General features: G+C 48.1%; 1 protein-coding gene across 7 annotated transcripts in view; it reads right to left on the reverse strand.

Annotated features, from left to right (window-relative positions):
* The window catches only part of Fam53b (family with sequence similarity 53 member B), a 103,876-nt gene that overhangs the window by 39,276 nt on the left and 46,250 nt on the right, over positions 1 to 18,350 (reverse strand). For all 7 annotated transcript variants that reach the window (XM_021636548.2, XM_060381255.1, XM_021636549.2 and 4 more), the window contains one exon: positions 6,555 to 7,333. In XM_021636548.2, the coding sequence (XP_021492223.1) occupies positions 6,555 to 7,333 (779 nt within the window). The remainder of the gene's footprint in view (positions 1 to 6,554; positions 7,334 to 18,350) is intronic.

Below are 18,350 nucleotides of genomic sequence, written 5' to 3' on the forward strand. Positions count from 1 at the left end.
CATTTTACAGACACAGAGGAGCCAAGCAAGTGCCCAATTCAGATAAGAAATGGCAGGATTGGGGTAGATGGCCTTCCTTCTCTCTCAGAGGCAGGTGTGTCCTATCTTGCCTGACTTCAAAGTTTGCATTTATACCCAACAAGGGTCAGTCACTGGCAAAGGCCAGGAGGAGGGAGAAGGGGGCTCATTGGAGCCCAAGCATGACAGGTTCCAGCCTTCCCAACTCACTCTATGGCTCTGGACAAGTATCTGACTCAACCCCATGCTAACAGCCATATCCACCAGTGAGGGGCTAAACCAGCACAGGAGAAGCAGACAATGCTCAACCACTGAATGGGCAGCAGTGGCTGCTAAGGTGGCCTCTTCTGAGCTCTCCTGAACAGATTGTGGTTTGTTAGCAATGGCTGTCAAGGGCAGGGTAGAAGGCATGTTAGCTTTCTGTGCCCAGAGCAGCCACTGCTCAGCATCCACAAACCCCAAGAACCCAGGCTCTCTGTTGGCGTCCAGCCCTCCTGAAGCACCATTCCATGTCTGATGGGTTTTGTCTTCCTCCAGCACTTCTTTCATTCCAACACAATTTGCGTTCCATGCTGTATATGTTCTATCTCTAAATTCCTTTCCCTACCATCTGTATAGCTTCCCACCTCAGCAGCAAGGCTGACGAGGGGCCAAGGCAATAGGTAAAGCGATGGGTGAGGCACTGGACACTGACAGAGGAGATGAGAGAAAGCTGCAATGGCTTAGGCCAGCCAGGCCTGCAGCCAAGGATCTGGCCAAGAAAATGGAAGGCTGACCCACAACTGCCAAGTCCAGCAGCATGAAGAGCCACTCCACATGCCAACTAGAAGGGCCACTGTCCCCTGTTACAGGCAGCTCCACTGGTACACAGAGTAAAGAGAAGGCTGGCTGGAAGGAGCTTCATCCAAGGGAGACTCTCTGCCCAGCAAAGAGCCAGGAGTTATCACTGAGCATCTGCTATGACCCCTGCTGACTGCAAAAGCAGCCCGTCAGCCAGCCCTGTGGCCCTGCTCCGCCAGGATCTCTGAGCTCATAGGCAGGACCCAAGCTCTCAGTGGCTCCCCTACCATATGCCAGCATGCTGATTTCTACCTCGTGCTCCTTCCTGCCCTACAGCACCCCAGCCAGCTTTCATGAGTTTCTCAAACATCTGCTAACACAACAGTTGCTGCCTGTTCTGGGGCCTCCTCGGGGAGCTTGAGGGTGCAGTGTGTGGGCAGCTGCAATCAATCAAACCTCTGTTTCGGCGTCCTGAGCCCTCCCCATGAATGTCTTGCCTCTGTTTGAAGCTCTGTTGAAAAATACAATTTGTTTTCTCTTTCAAACTGACCGTCCTGGAGTTAAAAACACAGCACCCAGGGGCATGGCATTCATGAGTAATCTTATTAATTGTTGCTTTTCTGAAGCCTTTGCTCACACGCATGATCCGTGTCTAAATGGTACTGCACAACATGGGACCTGCTGAGAGAGAAGCAATGTTTGGTGGTCAGGCCAGGTCTCAATGAAGCAGTTACTATCCATGCCAGGCAAAGTCCTGCCGCTAGGCAGCTCTCATGCTCAGACCAGCTCTGTTCTCACTGCTGTGCACTGGCATCATACAAACAGGAGGCTGTGGCTTCACAGAACACCACAGGCAACTAGGACCTCAGAAGACCACTTGAGGAGGAAAGTATGGGAGGAGATCCACAAGACCAGACTCAGGCAGGCCTGGATCATACGGGCTCTCATGCTGCCTTAGAACAGCTCACATCACAGAGCAGAGGCCACAACTAAAAATACAGGAAGGATAGAGTCTCCCTTCTGGGGCTCTCCTTACTACATTCAACCTTCTTCACTCAGGATCCAGACAGCCGTGTTGCCTGTAGCCTCATCTGGCATCCCTGGCCACAATCTTAACATCAGGATTTTAAGACAACATAAGTGAAGACAATCAGGAAGCAATTTTTTACTGCAATTTCATCTTCATTGCTGAAAGGGATAAGGGCCACCAGTGCTGGCTAAGACAGCTGTGCCCCAGAGATATGGCAGGAAAGGGGGTGGCTGTAGGCTCCAGGGATATTTCAGCCCTTGTTGCAAGAGTGCTTGCTGGGCATGGGAAGAGAAAGCTTACATATGGCCAACTTCCTGTGGAGGGAGGTAAATCCTATTCTGTCACCATTTCATCACCCTTGGCTCTCAACATGAAGTTAAGCAGGCATGCTGACGGCCAGCAGACTACCTCCTTACCGTGTAAAGGGAAAGGAGTGAGGTAAGAGGATGAGCAAACAAGGAGTGGTAAGCGGCTAGGACGGAAAGTGCACTAGGACTGGACAAAGCAAAATAAGCAGTTTCTATACTAGAAGATGGACTGCACCTCTGGAACACTCAGCTCATGTACCTCAGACCTGCCTCTGCAATTGCTCACACCGTCTCTCGCTCTAGCAAGCACAATGGTGAACTGTGCTTGTCAGCACTCACCATGCACGAGACAGTATACTGGGTAATATGGGTGTTGTGTGCATGCTTGTACAGAGAGATACACAAGTGTTCATACAAAAACCACAGTTAGATACATACACAGAAAGATATGCGCACCGGAATGTACATTATATTAAAAAACTGTAATGTGCTGTTTGAGCTCGCTGAAAAGCTGCCTGGGAAGTAGGGCTACTCCCCCACTTTCAGACCTTAGAAAGTGTGTTTCAAGCTGTGTTCTCCAAGATGGCTTGTCTGTGGATGGTCTCCCTGGGCCCCAGCTCAGTGACCAAAAAAAACAAAACAAACAAACAGAAAAATAACACAAGAGTAAAAACAGTATGTCCTTCAGAACAACTGGAAGGTGAACCATTTCCAACAGGGTTACCATCCCTTATCCCACGACATAAAGGTGCCTGCGGTGGGAATGGGAAGTCAGGTGCTTATCAAGAGAGATGAGCAGAAACTCCTGCTAGCTGCCTCCCTGACTGGGTGTTTTCTGTCTATCTGTTGCTCTGTCTATCTGTCTGCTACTGGCTATTTATGCTTTTATCTTGCTTTGCTATATACTAATAAACTCACTCATTTAAAAAAAAAAACCCACAGCTATCAAAAGCATCCTCCAGATTATAGAGAACACACACACACGCACTTGAACATTCAAACGTTAGCACAAATTAAATAACTGGTTGTCTCCCCAATTCCCCCCACAGTCCTATGTTGGTTGTGGACTTGCTACATAACAATGTTAAGGAAACTGCGTAAGGATCCAGCATCATAAACGCTTTTCTCTAGGACTTCTGGTTTTTTAGCGCCTCTAGATAAAGGCGCAGGAGCGACTAGTCCATCCAGAAAGGTCTGGCAGGCCTGGGAACCAGCAGAGCCTCTTTACCCTCGTGAGGTTGTAACAGATGAGCCTTGACATAACATGGACTATTACAAGAGACCTTGTGCCCATGGCATGTGCTCCTGCTAAACCCAGGGGCAACGAGGACTGGGGCTACAGAGTTGGGATCTCAGAGCTCTTTGCACTCTCCTGCTGTCTAGCTCCTGATGGGCCTGCTTTTCTATTGCAAGTTAGACAGTTCTGGCTCCCACCAGCTGCGTAAAAGCCAAAGGGAAGCCCAAAGAGTTCACACACCCTCAGGGTCTGCCCTGGGCCCCAGTTGGCCCCTCGAGGGAATTGGTTTATTAGAACACCCAGCTGCCCCAAAGGTCTAACCAAAAAGGCACTTTGTGCCTTTATCTAAAGTGTTCATACACCTGGTCTTAGAAAGCCGCGTGCAAAGAGGTTCCTCCACAGGAACACGTTAGAGCGAACATATGAACCAAGACCAAAGACCTATGAAACAGTTTGGGAGGCAGCTCAAGGAAGAAAAGGCTGCACCAACCCTGGGGCCAAGCCTATCCCGGAGGTTTGGAAACCCACCTACGGGGTCTCCCTCACAGACAGGCAGACCTTGCACTCCTCTCAGCAGCTGCAAACCTCCAGTGAAGTCGCAGCACCCAGAGGGCACTAGCCACAACCATCCTCTGGCACTGTGTGGGACACCAGTGACATGCCTACCTGATGGGAACCCGGCCCAGGGCCCAACAATGTCCTGGCTGAGTCCAGGACTTTTAGAAAATGCATCTGCGTGTTTTGCCTGGATGTATATATGTGCATTACAAGCATGCCTGGGGGCCCTCGAGGCCAGAAGATGATATCAGATCTCTCAGAACTAGTTATGGCAGTACTGAGCCACCATGTGGGTGCTGGAAGCCAACCCATGTCCTCTGCAAGAACAGCAAATGCACTTAATCACTGAGCCATCTTTCCAGGTCCCTAAACCAGAACTCTACAATCACATAAGGATTGTCTCAGACCTGGTTATCAGGACTGGATAAGTAAGGCCCACCCACCTCCTGAGACCATAAATTACCACATGGGAAGCCAAAGCAGGCAGAACCACACAGCCCTATGGAGAGAGGGATGGCCTGAGGTAGGGACATGGACCAGGATTCACAAACTCCATCCCCAGAACCTGACTTCTGACGATACGGTACACGTTCCCAGGGTACCCTCTCCTTTCCCTGTGCCTTGTCCCACCTACTACTCACAGCCAAGCAGCCAGCCACAGCAGACAGGCTGAACCAGGGTGGCCTTCTCAGACTTCAGTGCACCTTTCTGGATCTTGGAGGCCTGCCTGGAACTAATGAGGCAATCTATACATTTAGGCACAACCCCACTGAGCAATATATTTTTAAATAGTTCTACGCCTGTGAGGCCAGAAAATGTCTTCAGTGATGCAGCGGTGTTATTCCAGCTTGTGGCTAGTGAAATCTAATAACACATGTAAGCTGGTTTTATTACCTTTCCAGCTTACTCACTAAGAAAACATGCTCGACATTAAAAAGGCAACTGAGGCTGCGCATTGTACCCAGAACTCGGGGCTCAGTGTCTCCTTCAGGGGTCACCCAATGCTATCCCCCTTCAACCTGTTTCAGTCTATCTGAAGATGGAAAATTCCTCTTGGTAGCCAACACATGTTCAGTTACTATCCAGTGAGCAAGTCAGAAAGGTCTACCACACAGAAAGGAGGAAAGGCCTCTCTTGGAGCCAAGACAGAAGTCATGAAAGCCGGACATGGAAGGAGGCAGGAGCTCTTCCCATGTTGACCAATGAGCACAGGGGTGGCACAAGCACATCACCAACTTGTCCCCAGTTGTTTTGGATATACGGTGGGCTCATATGTAAAGGTGGCTCAAAATTATGGACTCTGTGGCCACCTCAGATACAGGCACCTGCACCTTGTCTTCAGTGGGCCTGATAGGCTTGGAGAATTAAAGAAACAGAAGGCAGGTCCATGGAAAGTCTGCTGTAGGATGAAGGCTCCCCTGGGGAAGGGGAGGGCGGAGCACGACAGTATGGGGAACCAAAGATTGCTTGTTGGTTACACCTGCCTGATGCAGAACAGACACCATGAGCCTGCCTGCCCTGGCTCTGCCCATATCTGAAGAGCTTGGCCAAGTCTGCTGAGACACTCTCTTACTAGCAAGCAGATCTTCATTTCCTCAAACCAAATAATTGTATATATATTTGGTTTTGGTTTTTCAAGACAAGGTTTCTTTGTGCATCCCTGGATGTACTAGAACTAGCTCTTGTAGATCAGACTGGCCTCAAACTCACAGAGATCCACCTGCCTCTGCCTCCCTAGGGTTGGGATGAAAGATGTGAGCCACCATGCCCAGCTAATAATCAATATTTTTATACAGAACACCAAAAACTGATACATCAGAGCACTGAGTAAGAGGCTCTCCCAGATGGTCATGGAGCCAGTAGTGCCATGTTTTACCCAGCACAACCACCCATCCTAGAGTTTAATAATCACAAGGGCCATCCTATGACTTCCATAGCAAGAACCAAATACAGCCAGCCCTCAGGCTCTAACACTATCCTGATGATGGTGTCTGACTCCAAACTCATCTTATTCAGACCAATACCCAAGGCAAGTGTTAGCACGAGGCTGGCCTCCAAGAGGGACAAAGGCAGAGGAACAGGAACACATGGGAATGGCCCCTCCTACAACCAGTGCTAATGACAGTTGCGGACTACCGATTTCTTGGTAGTCTCAATGTTTGACAGTTTAATCAAAGAGAATAATCACTTCCCACCTTCTCTAAAGTCATTACTCATGGCCCTGATCTAGGGATCAGCATAATCCAAGTGATACTGAACACTGGTGTGTGGGTTCCAGAAGAGGAGGTACCAGCAAAGGGCTAGAAGAAGATTAATTAGTGTTTGGTCACACTGGACTCCTAGCCAATGCCTGCCTCTCACCATCTGTCTGCTCCTGTTCCACTAGCAATGAGCTTAACAGGGAAAGAGCACACCTCAATTTAAATGGAGAGAACCAAGTACTTAAAACCTACAAAAAAACAAACACCTTGAAGTCATTTTTTTGGAGAGTATGTTTAAGGAAACTGACCTTTGAACATTTCTGAAAGTGTCACTGTGTACTTAACTGACTGGACCAGGACCAGAATCCCAGAGAACAGTGAGGTGCTCCTGAAAGCCTCTTCTAGGACACTGAGGCACTTACCTGTGCCATCTTGGCAAGGTCTAGAGAAGGTCTTTGCTCCTGCACTTCGTCCGGACGCCGCCGTTTCACACCGATCTTCTTGTCATTAAGGACACACGGCTGGGAGCGGCTGCGAGCAAGCCCACTGGAGCGTCTTGCCAGCTCTGGCGTTGAGGCAGGTGTGCTGTTGGCTGAGGGGGGACAGTATTCTGGGAAGGAAAACTGCTCGTGTGAGCAAGAGAGGGACCGCTGCAGGTCTAGTCGGCCCCCTCCCACAGGGTGTGGGTCTGGGCTCCAGGCATCTCCCGCCTGTCCACAGGGGGCTGAGCCTGGTGCTCCTTGGCAGGGCTGTCCCCCAAATTGGTGGTGCAGGCTTGACTGGTGGCAAGGTGAGGAGAGCCCATTGGCCCGGGCAGGGAGGCTGAAGCTAGAGCTCCGCTGCATGGGGCTGACACCATTGGAGTAGCGCTGGACGCTGCCCCCGCTGTAGCATCTTCTCTTCTCCACAGGAGTCCAGACTTTGGACCCCAAGGGCCGCCATGACGTCCGGCAACTGGACATCTCATCAGAGAAGGATAGTGACCGGCATTGGCGCTTGCTGGGAGGAGCTGAGGGGTTCCCGTTCTGGTCGCTTATGCTGAGGTCTTTGATTAGGCTGGTCACTGCACAGGCAGTCACCGTCTCCTGGTGCCACAGGGAGCCATCCTGACACTTTTCAGGCAGACATTCCCAGATGCTGGCGCTCGGCTGGTCAATCTGAAGAGGGCATTTTCTATCCAGGTCTCGCCATCTGTCATTTTCTGGTGCATAAATACAAAGAGAAAATAGGATCTGAGAGGCCTTCAGAACAGTGATCTGTTCCTTTGCGAACAGCCTGGATGCTATATAGAACTTTGGCACCAGAAAGGTCCTCATAAATGAGCCAGTTCAACCTTACTTTATGGATGAAAAGTGAAGCCTGGAGACGGGTGAGGCCCAACATGCTGAGTGGGAAGCAGAACAAGGCATGGGATCCGGACCCATGCCTGACATTCCTGACCCAGCTTTCTTCCCAGCATCCCAAACCCAGACCTGGTCCTGTTCTTGATCCAGCTTTCCTCCCGACATCCCATGCTGCCTCCCACGATGGCGGCTTGTCCTGAGTTCTGCCTTGGCTGGTGGCAGTCAAGGGAGCAGTGTTAGTTAGCATATGGCAGAAGTGCATGATCAATACTGAGTCTTAGCTACCTCAGACGGTCAAGGTCAAAATGGGGCTGGGATACTGCTAGGTTAGCTTGTCTCAATTTCAGCACCAAAACATTTGCTTATACATTTTTATTGACTTATTTGCCTTCTGCCAAAATGTTCTACAATATCAGCATCTACAACAACTGCCAATCACAGCACTTTAATCATATTCATTTGATTTTTTTGCTGAAACTAAGGACATTTAAAGCAGCTGCAATGGGTAAGCACAGCACTTAGATTGCAGGGTGTGACTTAAGCTCACTCAACTGTTTGAACGCATGAATCCGTGGGCTAGCCCAACTGTGGAATGCAGGAGCTGAACTTAAACTTTTATTTCAGTAAAAACTTAAGAACAAATTATTGTTTTTCCACTATAGAATCAGACACCATGCTGGGAATGTCAGGAGATGAAAGCTGTTGTTCAAGTTCTCAGATTTACAATACAAAAGCAAAGTTCAGAAGTGTGCTGTTGAGTTAGCCCTGTCTCTGCCAATCTGGATGAATGTTAAGTTGGGAAGTGTGACAGCTTGAGCCAGGCAGTCAGTGGACCTAAAATAAAGCTGGAAATGGCTCACAGTAGGTTATTTAAGTGCCCCCAGTGACATCTACAGCAACTCAGAACACTCACTGAGCATCCTTCTTAGACTTTAACATCCATACAGCACCCTGCCCAGGGCAAAACAGCCATAGACACAGTGAAAACCCAGGCCAGCATGACACTGGCCCTGCTTCAACACGTTTATGGTACAGGGAAGATGTACAATGGTTCAAAAGACGATCTCTAGGCGACGTACTCTCCCTAGGGGATAACACACTCTGGGTAGCAAGACCTGTGAACCCAGCTCTACAGCGCCACTCTGTTGTTTCTTCCAGACAGGGTGTTACTCCATAGCCCAGGAGCCTTGAGTCTGTGGCAAAACTCCTGCCTCACTTTCTCAAGTGACGGAATTAAATATGAACCACCTCGACCACACCTAGCTTACAACGGTCACTTCTCAAAGGCCACTGAGATACCACCCTGGACTGAATGTCACCCAAACAGGACCTAGTCCACCAGGATGGTTCCCAGGAACCAAAGGAAGCCAAACCAAGGCTGGATATAAAGTTTCTTCCAGACACTCTGCTGAGTCATGAGACGGATGACCTGAGGGGCTGCAAATCTAGGCAGAGGACATAGGGAGAAACTACCCGAGGGTCTAAACCTTGAGAGCCTCAGGAGCTGGAGAGGCAGGAAAGAGATTTCCTGGAGTTTACCAAGCAGCTGGAAACAAAGCAGGACTCTGGGTGAAACTCAACTCAGAATCTTCCTGACAGAGGAAGCTCTGATGCCTATTCCTCTGTGAACTTCATAAATTATTTCCAAATATAAAATTTACCCTTCCCCACAAAAATAGCTCTTTGCAAGCTGCTTACATTGTTCAAGCATGTCTTCAGTACTTGTGGAAAACATTTCCTTCCAGTAGTCTATTCTTTTTGAATGTTTTCCCCTCCCACAAGTGTGTGTGTGCGTGTGTGCGTGCGTGCGTGCGTGCGTGTATGCATGTGTCTGTGGTGTGTGTGTGTGTGTGTAGGGAGGAGAACAGTATCTGTGGTGAGTGGGGGTGGGTGTTCATGTATGTGTATGTGTAAACTAGAGGAGGACAACCTCAGATATTAGTCTTCCCATCTTGTTTGAGATAGCATCTCTCTTGTTCACTAATGAGCATGTTAGGCTAGCTGGTCAATGAATCTTCCAGAGATTCTCCTGTCATTGTCACTGTCTCCAATCCCTTGCTAGGGACCACTAGGATTACAGTGTCTGGCTTTTCTTTCTTTCTTTCTTTCTTTTTTTTTTTTTTTTTTGAAACAGGGTTTCTCCATGTAGCCCTTGCTCCCTTGCTGTCCTGGAATCTGCTCTGTAGACCAGGCTGGCCTCAAACTCAGAAGTCCACTTGCCTCTGCCTTCCTTGGGATTCAAGGCGTGTGCCACAGCACCCAGCTCCAAAAAAAAAAAAAAAAAGTTTCAACTTGATATTAGTTTAGTGAACCAAAATAATAAATTCAAAATAAAAGAAATATAAACTAAACTGGGCATGGTGGTATAAGTCCAGCTTAATCTCAAGAAGTTGAAACAGGAGGACCAAGGTCAACCTGGATTGTAGAATGAGGAGAAATACAAATTAACACAGACTGAGTCATGACTATCTTCTATGGAAGGAGAAAGTGATCCTAAGAAAAAAGTGATCCTAAAAAAAAAAAATCAAATCAAAATGATACGAATGACAGCAAATTGGTAAGTATAATTAAAATGTCCTACAGCAGGTGGCTGGTTAAACAGATTAGAGGGGAACAACACACAGCATGCAACAGTGTAGCTTCAAGGACTAGTTAATGGCGTGGGAAACTGCCAGTGATACAGTGATAAAGAAGCAGTGTACAAAGCCTAGGATTCCTATTTAGTAAAATACATGGTGTGCTATACATGTAATAAAAAGAAATAAACCAAAATGCTAATGACTGACTGTCAGGTGGCTGGTTAATTTGTGCTTGCTTAGTTTGTTTTCCTTGTCTATACATTTCTTGGGAGGAAACTGGATTAATGAGCATGTGAGAGCGGTGGCTGCTGGAGCCTATGGTGCTGTGTTCTGCCTTAGTTCTGGGAAGGAGCCACTCTAGGACCAATGCCCAAACCTCATCTTCCTCTGGGTTCTCTCCTGTGGATTTTCAGGAAGTTGCTAGAACCAACTTCCATTTGAGGCCAAGACACTGAAAACGCCACAGGACTTAGGGGTGTGGCAGGCTGAGGAAGGAACCAGCAGGCCTATCCACAGAACAGTGAGGGAGGGACCAAGACGGTACCACAGCTGGTGCTCGGAAGCCTGAGACACAGGACAGAATGTGCCCTGGTCAAACTGGGGAAAAGGCATCAGTTTAGAAGGGGTTGATCCTATCTACAGAGATATTTTACTTGCTCTTCATTCTTTCTGACTACCAGCTCTGAAGTACAACCCAGGATGGCTCTCCAGGGTCCTTCCCAGGGTTTGGTACATAGCAGATCTGGCAGGGGGTAAGAGGATGTGAAGGAGAAGCAGGTGACAAAATGAGGACAAAAACTATGGAAGAGACTGTGTGTGTTCACTTCTTACTCCCTGTCACGATCTTCAACACAAGCAGACTCAATCTGGGCTATGTCACGAACCTCCACTCTACTCTAGGCCTTGGATTGGCTATATATGAAACAGATAGGCAACTAGTTAGAGGTAAATGAAAGCTACTTGGAGAAAAGGCACTGCTAGTGTATCAATAGCATCCATGTGGCCACTTGTCTGCAGCACAGACTCTAATGGTTTCTAGCTTTATCTCTTTGAAAAGTATAATACGAAAAACTAAAAACAATCAATGCTATGTTTAGCTCTTGAGTTTCCACCCTTCACTGAGGGTCCAGAAGGCGATTTGTTGGGTCAGGCCACCAGACAAAAGAACAGGAATAGAAGCTAATTTTTAATGGCAAACTGCCCTATGTGTGAAGCCCCAATTTAACAGAGCACAAAGGGCTCTGAGAAGAAGCTAGAGCGTGCCCCCACCCTGCCATTCAATATCACTTCTGCATAAACAACTGGAACTCTTTCCAAAGTGACAAAGGCCATGGATGTGGAGGGGCCAATGAGCAATGGTCACTTGATATGGTTAGAAAGGACATGACCCTTGAATCTCAGTTCTGCGCATTTCTTAATCTATGTCAGCTGCTGAGAGAAGGTGCAGGCCCAGCAAAGTGCACAGAGCAGTCTCTCAGACGTAGTAGCCACAGTGTAATTCTGAAAGGACAGCACCGAAAACATGTTTGTGTTTAAGATCTGTTCTTCTGTACCTGGGTGCCAACGTCTGTGGGTAGACTCAGGCTGAAAAGGGAATTGGTATTTTCTGGACTAGGGATTTTCCAAGGTATGGCTCTAGGATTGCCTGCTGGATCTTAAAGGGAAAAGGGGAGTAGAATTTTGGTAGAATTTTGGTTGCCACAAATTTGATTCATAAGATTGAAGCTTTGGGTAATTAGAGGATGGCAAGCTTACAGAAAAGAATCTCTTTGTTTTTTTAAGTCCTTAGAAATCCACATTTCACAGGCCAGGTGGCAACTCCCAGGGCTTCCATCCCAAATGGCACACAGCCTGCATTATGGCATCCCTATTGTATCAACTTTCAGAAGGATCTTAAAAAGCTCCTTAATGTTCCCAGGGCACCCATGTTCACAAGTGTGAAATTCACACAGCGGTTGGACTGTGTGTGACTGCACGCATGTGTGTGGGTGCACATGAGTGTGTGTGGAGGCACAGCTATCACTTTGCCTATGGATGAGAGGATGAACCACACAGATATAAATGCCCAGCTCTCCCACAGGTGAACCACATGACTAAAATCCTTGCCAAAGCTGAGGCTCAGGGACTGAGTCTGAAGTTTGAGAGACAAAGACACAAACCCCAAAGTCACACTTACAGGACCCCATCCTGCTGCCCTGCCCACAGAGAGCAGAGGCTGGTAGGTACACAGATCTTGAGCTTTAAGAAAGAAAAGCACTTGAAGGAACACAAATAGCATTTGACCTCAAATGTTCTTGTTTCCATTTCTGCACTTAAACTGGGAAATTCCCCAGGGCCCAGATTCTTGGGGGACTATAAGACTTCCTATGTTCAAAAGATAGAGGAGTTTTACAGCCCTGGAAACCTCAGTGCTGTGTTTTTGATACTCTCTTAAAGTGACACAGCCATAACACAGTGCGATCTCTAGAAAAGCATAAGTTACATACAGACCCAGGAGACCAATTTTTGCAGCCTTCAAAAGCTCAGGGCGCAAGCCTCCAGCCAGACCTGTGCCTGACTCATTCCTGGATTTCATGCCTGTCTACTTGTGCTGACAGTGAGGAGTGGTCACATTTCCCTGCCTCTCCCCTAGGTTGTGCTGTGCTAACTTGGCCTCAGGGCTGCAAGGACTGTCTGTCTGTCTGAGTGAGGCGGACGCTCACCAGCCCTTTGAATGTGAAACTCCAGAGAACTGGGTGACTTTCTGAAGGCAGCTTTGCTGAACTAATCTGTTGACAGGAACATCGAAGGACAAGCAAAGCCATAACCTGAGCTTTCGCCCAAGGTTTTATCTGGTTAGTTGGTTTAGTTTAGTTTTTATTTTTGTTTTTTAAGACAGAGTTTCACTCTGCATACCTCAAGCTGACTTGAAACTTAACCCTGTCTGGATTTGAACTTGCTGAAGTTCAAACTCAGCCTCTCAGATGATGGGATGACAGTCTGGCTCTCTCATCTGCTTTTAATGAAGTTTAGAGCCTGTCACCAGAATGGAAACTTCCTAGCAGCTGAGTCAAGAAGACAGGCTCTTGGGCTTCTCTGCGTTAGCTTCTGGCCCTGCCATGCCTTAGGGACAATGACACAAGATACCAAGTTCATTTCACAAGGGCCTCACACAGACAAAAGGTTAGGATGCTTGAGGGTCCCACTAGGTCTCATCTGGGGACACAGGAAGGCTGATCTGTGGGGCTCCGAAAGAAAGGACAAAGATCAGAGTCCAAAAAGGCTACCAGGGCAGGGACTAAAATGGTAGTTGTCACTGTTTTTGCACGCCTATAGTCTTGAGAAAAAGAAAAAAAAAGAGGGGGTCCAGGTGGGACCGCTAAGATATAAAAACTGCAGAGGCACAAGCCTCACAGGCATCTGTTTCTTTACCTGAACAAGGTGGTCTGGGGTCCTGACAACCCTTTCAGCTCTGACAGGAGCCTCCAACTCCACCCCCAAGCTCCCAGGAGCACTTAGAAATGTGGGGGAAACAAGGATTCTTCATAACAGTAAAATTCTAAAGGGATAAAAAGGCCAGTTTGATTCCCCCCTCTCCCCCCCCCGTTTGGAGTATATACAGAGCATGTGAGATGGCCAGTTCTCTAAACCATGCACACAACAAGGCTAGGTGCCTTTGTATTAGCTGAGGGACTGGCAGCGCGGACAGCTCTAGAGGAAACTGTCAATGGATGCATTACCTACACAAAGGGGTCCTTGTTGAGGCTGACAAGGAACATGAGCATGTACCCTAACTGTTTATCTCCTGGGCCATCACAATGATCCCTACCCACTGGTGCAATTGGGCTTCAGAAGACCGCCATGTGTCTTCGAGACACGCCCAGTTGGCAAACAGCAGAGCCCAGGCCTAAGCATGCTCTGCAGTTCCACAGCCATACTCTTTCGACTGGGAAAGGCTGTTCCTGCCTTGCCCACTACCCATCCTTCTCCACTGAGAGGCCAGCACTCACAGATAGTGCAGTAGCCATTCCCTGGCCTATGGCACCACTGTGACCCCCTCCCTCACCTTTGTTAGAAGGCAGCCCCAGGAGGTTCACTCAGCACTACAAACAGCTCTCACGAGCCAACTCCATCCTGTCTACTTCCATTCTGCACTTTATTCCCCACACACTATCTGGAACCAATAAAAGGTACATGGGAGAACTGAAAGCATTTTGTATGGATTTAAAAATCACATACATATGTAACCACAACAAAGATAAATTTAAAATGTAAAGAGTTATTTTTTTTTTAAGCAGACACACATACTTGTATGCGGATGTACTTTCTTCACTGGAAACAAATCATATGCTAGCCCATATTAGTCCGTAAGCAATTTCTTCTAGGAGGCCCTGGCTCAAGGACCACAATGAAAACGGTACAAAAACCTGGACTGAGGAGTTTGGGTATTGCTTTTGGCGTTTTTTGTTTTGTTTTGTTTTGTTTTGGACATTTGACTGCAATGGAAACTGTTCAGCCTCAAATGCCAGCTTCCCCACACTGGTATAATCATGGGCCACGTTCAGTGATCAACTGAGGCTGAGAGACCAAAGCCTGCTGAATCTCAACATGAAATCTCTTAGCCCTATGCAGCTCAACACAACCAACTAGTTTCCCGAGGAACTCCATTCAGAGAGTGCCCCCGGGAACAACGCTTTTATGTACAGAGTAGACGTTAACAGCCGAGTAATTAAACACTGAAAGTGAGGGCTTATAATTAAAATGCTGACAAACCTGAACCAGAGCTGCACAAGTCAGGCCGCTATAATGTTTTTACAATTCCTTTTTATACATAATGTATGATCCTTCTGCTCAAGTTTCCTCTATGTTCCTTGCCTGTGAAATAATTTACATTAATAAATAATTTATTACCATAACTCCTGAAGTAATTATGGGTTTTCATCCTTTTTTGTGTGTGTGTTTTGTTTTTAAAGCATATGAATTGTTTTGTTCTCTATCCACTGACTTGTATTTACAAGATTTTTTTTCCTAGTGGCCTTTTGGGAATAACTAGTGCTGCCTTCACTTTCTCACATTTTATGTGATTTCTAGTCTCCTGGCCTGCGTGGTGAGAAAGATGTGTGTTGTCTACCGTCATGATGAAATAGGCTCATTGAATGGCTGTAATTAGCCAAAGGTAATGAATGGGGCTGTGCTTACCCCACTTGCCCCGTTTTATCAAAAAGAAAAAGAAAGAAAAGAAGCTGGCACACGTGACCCCAAGCAAGCGGGAAGAAGCATCTCGGAGAGGGTCCCAGGCTCAGGCTGAATTTCACCTGCAGCCCCGGATTCACTGAACCCAGGAGGACACCCCTCCCACACTTCCTGAACACACCAAAAATAGGTGTAAGGAACGGCACTACTCCCAGCCCAGATGGCAGGCTGGGAGCTGCCACTCAACTCATGTCATGAGTAAACGCCTCTGCCTGAGAGAGCCGCCTGCACGGGAAATTCGGCCTCAGCACAGAGGTGGGCGGGAAAGATCTGGAGGTGCGAAAAGAACCCAGCTGACTGCTACAAGGAGCTGGCCTGGCACCCTAAGAAGGAATGGGATACAAAGCCAGGTAGACAGGATGGGACTCTTATTTTGTCCTGTGTCTCCATCCACACCAAACCCAGATTTGTTCTCTCCCCCACTTTAGAAAAGTATAAAAATTCTTTGCATCATATTCTCAAACCAGGGTGGGGCCCAAATGTAAAGTGGTCTGGTATCCAGTCCACAATCACAAGAATGAGGCACTTTAAGAAGTGAAACAACCATACATTGTTCAGGGCGCTTGATTCTCCTCTGCTGCACTGTAAGTGGGCCCCCACGTAACTCAGCCACCTGGAAGGACGGCATTCTGTGAAGAAGCAGCAACTCAGTGCTGCTCTCTGAGCGCTGGTGCGCTTGCCAGGCCTTTCTTCAGAGCACCTAGGAAACCCCTAACACGGGCTGCCAGCTAGGACCCTGAGCATGGAGTTGGCAGGGAGGACCCTGAGTCACAGCCTTTGTCTTCAGGAGCCAGGGCTGGGGTGGTGATTACGATCATTGACATTTTATCTTTGCTCAGCATTGTCCAGCCCTGCAAGGGCCAAAAACCCTCTTGAAAAGTCTGGCTAGCCCCTCGGGGTGTTTTCTTCCCTGCTACTGAAAAGTCGGCACACCCAAGATGAAATCTCTCTGCCTAGGGTGCAACTCCCAGTGGGTTGTAGTGACCGCACAAGACGACACCACAAACTTCTCCATGTATGGAGTCACTGGGCTGGAGGGCCAATGGGAGCTCCCTGCTCCAACAGGCAAGGAGGGAGGCCTCTGACTGCTGAGACCCCTGGGGCAGCAGCTGTTAGAATGGGACAGAGGGTGGGAGCCTCTCCCACCCACAGCAGCTATACTTTGCCAGAGGAAGACATCAGGGAATGGGAAAACGGAGTCTACTGCTCGGTGGCTCTTCTGGCCCACCCCAGCCTTGGCACATGGAATTTGCTGTCTATGGCTCTTCCTCCTCCACTGGACATAATGTACTGTGCGGGTAAAACAGGGTCCCTTTCATTCCGCCCTACACTAAGTGCCTACTACATGCTAAATGCTCGATGAAAATCTCTGAGAACAAATCCCTGAAACTCTGTGTGGTGAATGAAAGCCCTGGTAAGACATCCTGTCACTTGGGACATGGTTCTCCTGAATCAAGGAAAGCTGAGCAGCGGGCAGATAGGGGCATGGAGCTGGAGTGTGCAGGCATGCTGCCATTACAGCCCCTAAGCAGCTACCCCTGCCTCTCCTATAGTTCAGTGGCAGGGCTTTAGCACTGTCCTGCAGAAGCCAGAGCCAGTGGGACAGGGTGCCCTGAAGAGTCAACCTGGAAACACAGTTTGGCACTTCCTCCAAGCCCTGTGCCACCTTGGATAGAAAGCAGGCTGCTGAGCCCCAGAAGTTCAGGCAGCCAGATGGCCCTGGATAACCTGAGCTGCTCTTCACTTGCCTTCTTCCTCAGGCCTCTACTCTGGCCCCATGGACAGCTCTGTCACTTATACCCACCCCCAAAGGAAACTGATGTGGTCCCTCCTTTGAGACACAAGGCCTCTTTAGAGGAACAATTATCTTTGACTAAGGTCTCAGTCCTCTTTGCAACTATTTCTGTGGTGTGCTCTCCTGTGACAATCTTGTCACAACATTATATTACAGTCCTTACAAGCCCACAACTACTTTGCTGCATATGAGGAAACTGAGGCTCAAAAAAGTTAAAAGTTTCAGCTCTCACAAGGCTTGTCACACACCAGACCCATTAGAGTTAGCTTTATTATACAGATTCACAGAGGAACGTCAGGGAAGCCTAACACAAGAGTCTTAAAATGGAGGCCTACCATCCCCATGCCACAGGTTTCTGGTCTGGCTCTGTTGGAGCTATGTTCGGGGGTGAAGGATGGACATTCATGACACCCACCCCCTATGACAAAGCATAGCAGCTAAATTGTGAACCTGTTCCAGGGTGCAAAAGCACAGCAGGCTTCTAACCGTGGGACAATGCTGGTGGTAATGGTGGAGGAGAAAAGCCATTAACCACCAAAGAAATATAAGGTCATAAGAGGACAGGCCATAGAAATGTGTCAGCCAGGTGACTCCTCTGTTTTCATGTCCTGTGGGTAGCAGCATCAAAAAATACTTTTAGCTTTCCCTGTACTATAGCATGTACCAAAAAGGAAGGAAGGAAGGAAGGAAGGAAGGAAGGAAGGAAGGAAGGAAGGAAGGAAGGAAGGAAAAACTGTCCTTCTCTGCCACCTGTTATAATTCTATTTCCTAAAAGATGTTTCAGAGAGTCACTGGGCCTCAGTTTCCCCAAGTGTGGACAAGCACCTGCCTGGCTCTGAAGCTGTAAACAATGTTTGTGGCAGTGCTCACCATGACGGACCCAGGCCCTTGTGCACTCACCGTCTCATCTATGGAAAGGGCTGAAATTAGAAACCGAAACCACTGGACACAGAGAAAGGAGGGCAAGGACAACCTCATATGGCCCTGTAGGGCACTGAGTCTGTGACCTACTATCACTGAGGTCTGGTTTCTGAGTCAACCTAGACTCCATAGCATCCATCTACAGAGCATCAAAAGAATGCCTGTAACCAATGCAACCATTCTTTCTTCCCATTACAGGAAACAGCATCACGTGTGCACAGAAAAAAACCAGACCAAGCACCTACTGGACGGGATATTTGCCATATAAACCAACAGCTTTAAAAGGTCCCCAAACTAAGATCTCTTCAGTTCCTTTCTGGGACTACCCTAAGAAATAACACAGAAGAC

This window comes from Meriones unguiculatus, chromosome 1, assembly GCF_030254825.1.
Source record: "Meriones unguiculatus strain TT.TT164.6M chromosome 1, Bangor_MerUng_6.1, whole genome shotgun sequence".
NCBI lineage: Eukaryota > Metazoa > Chordata > Mammalia > Rodentia > Muridae > Meriones > Meriones unguiculatus.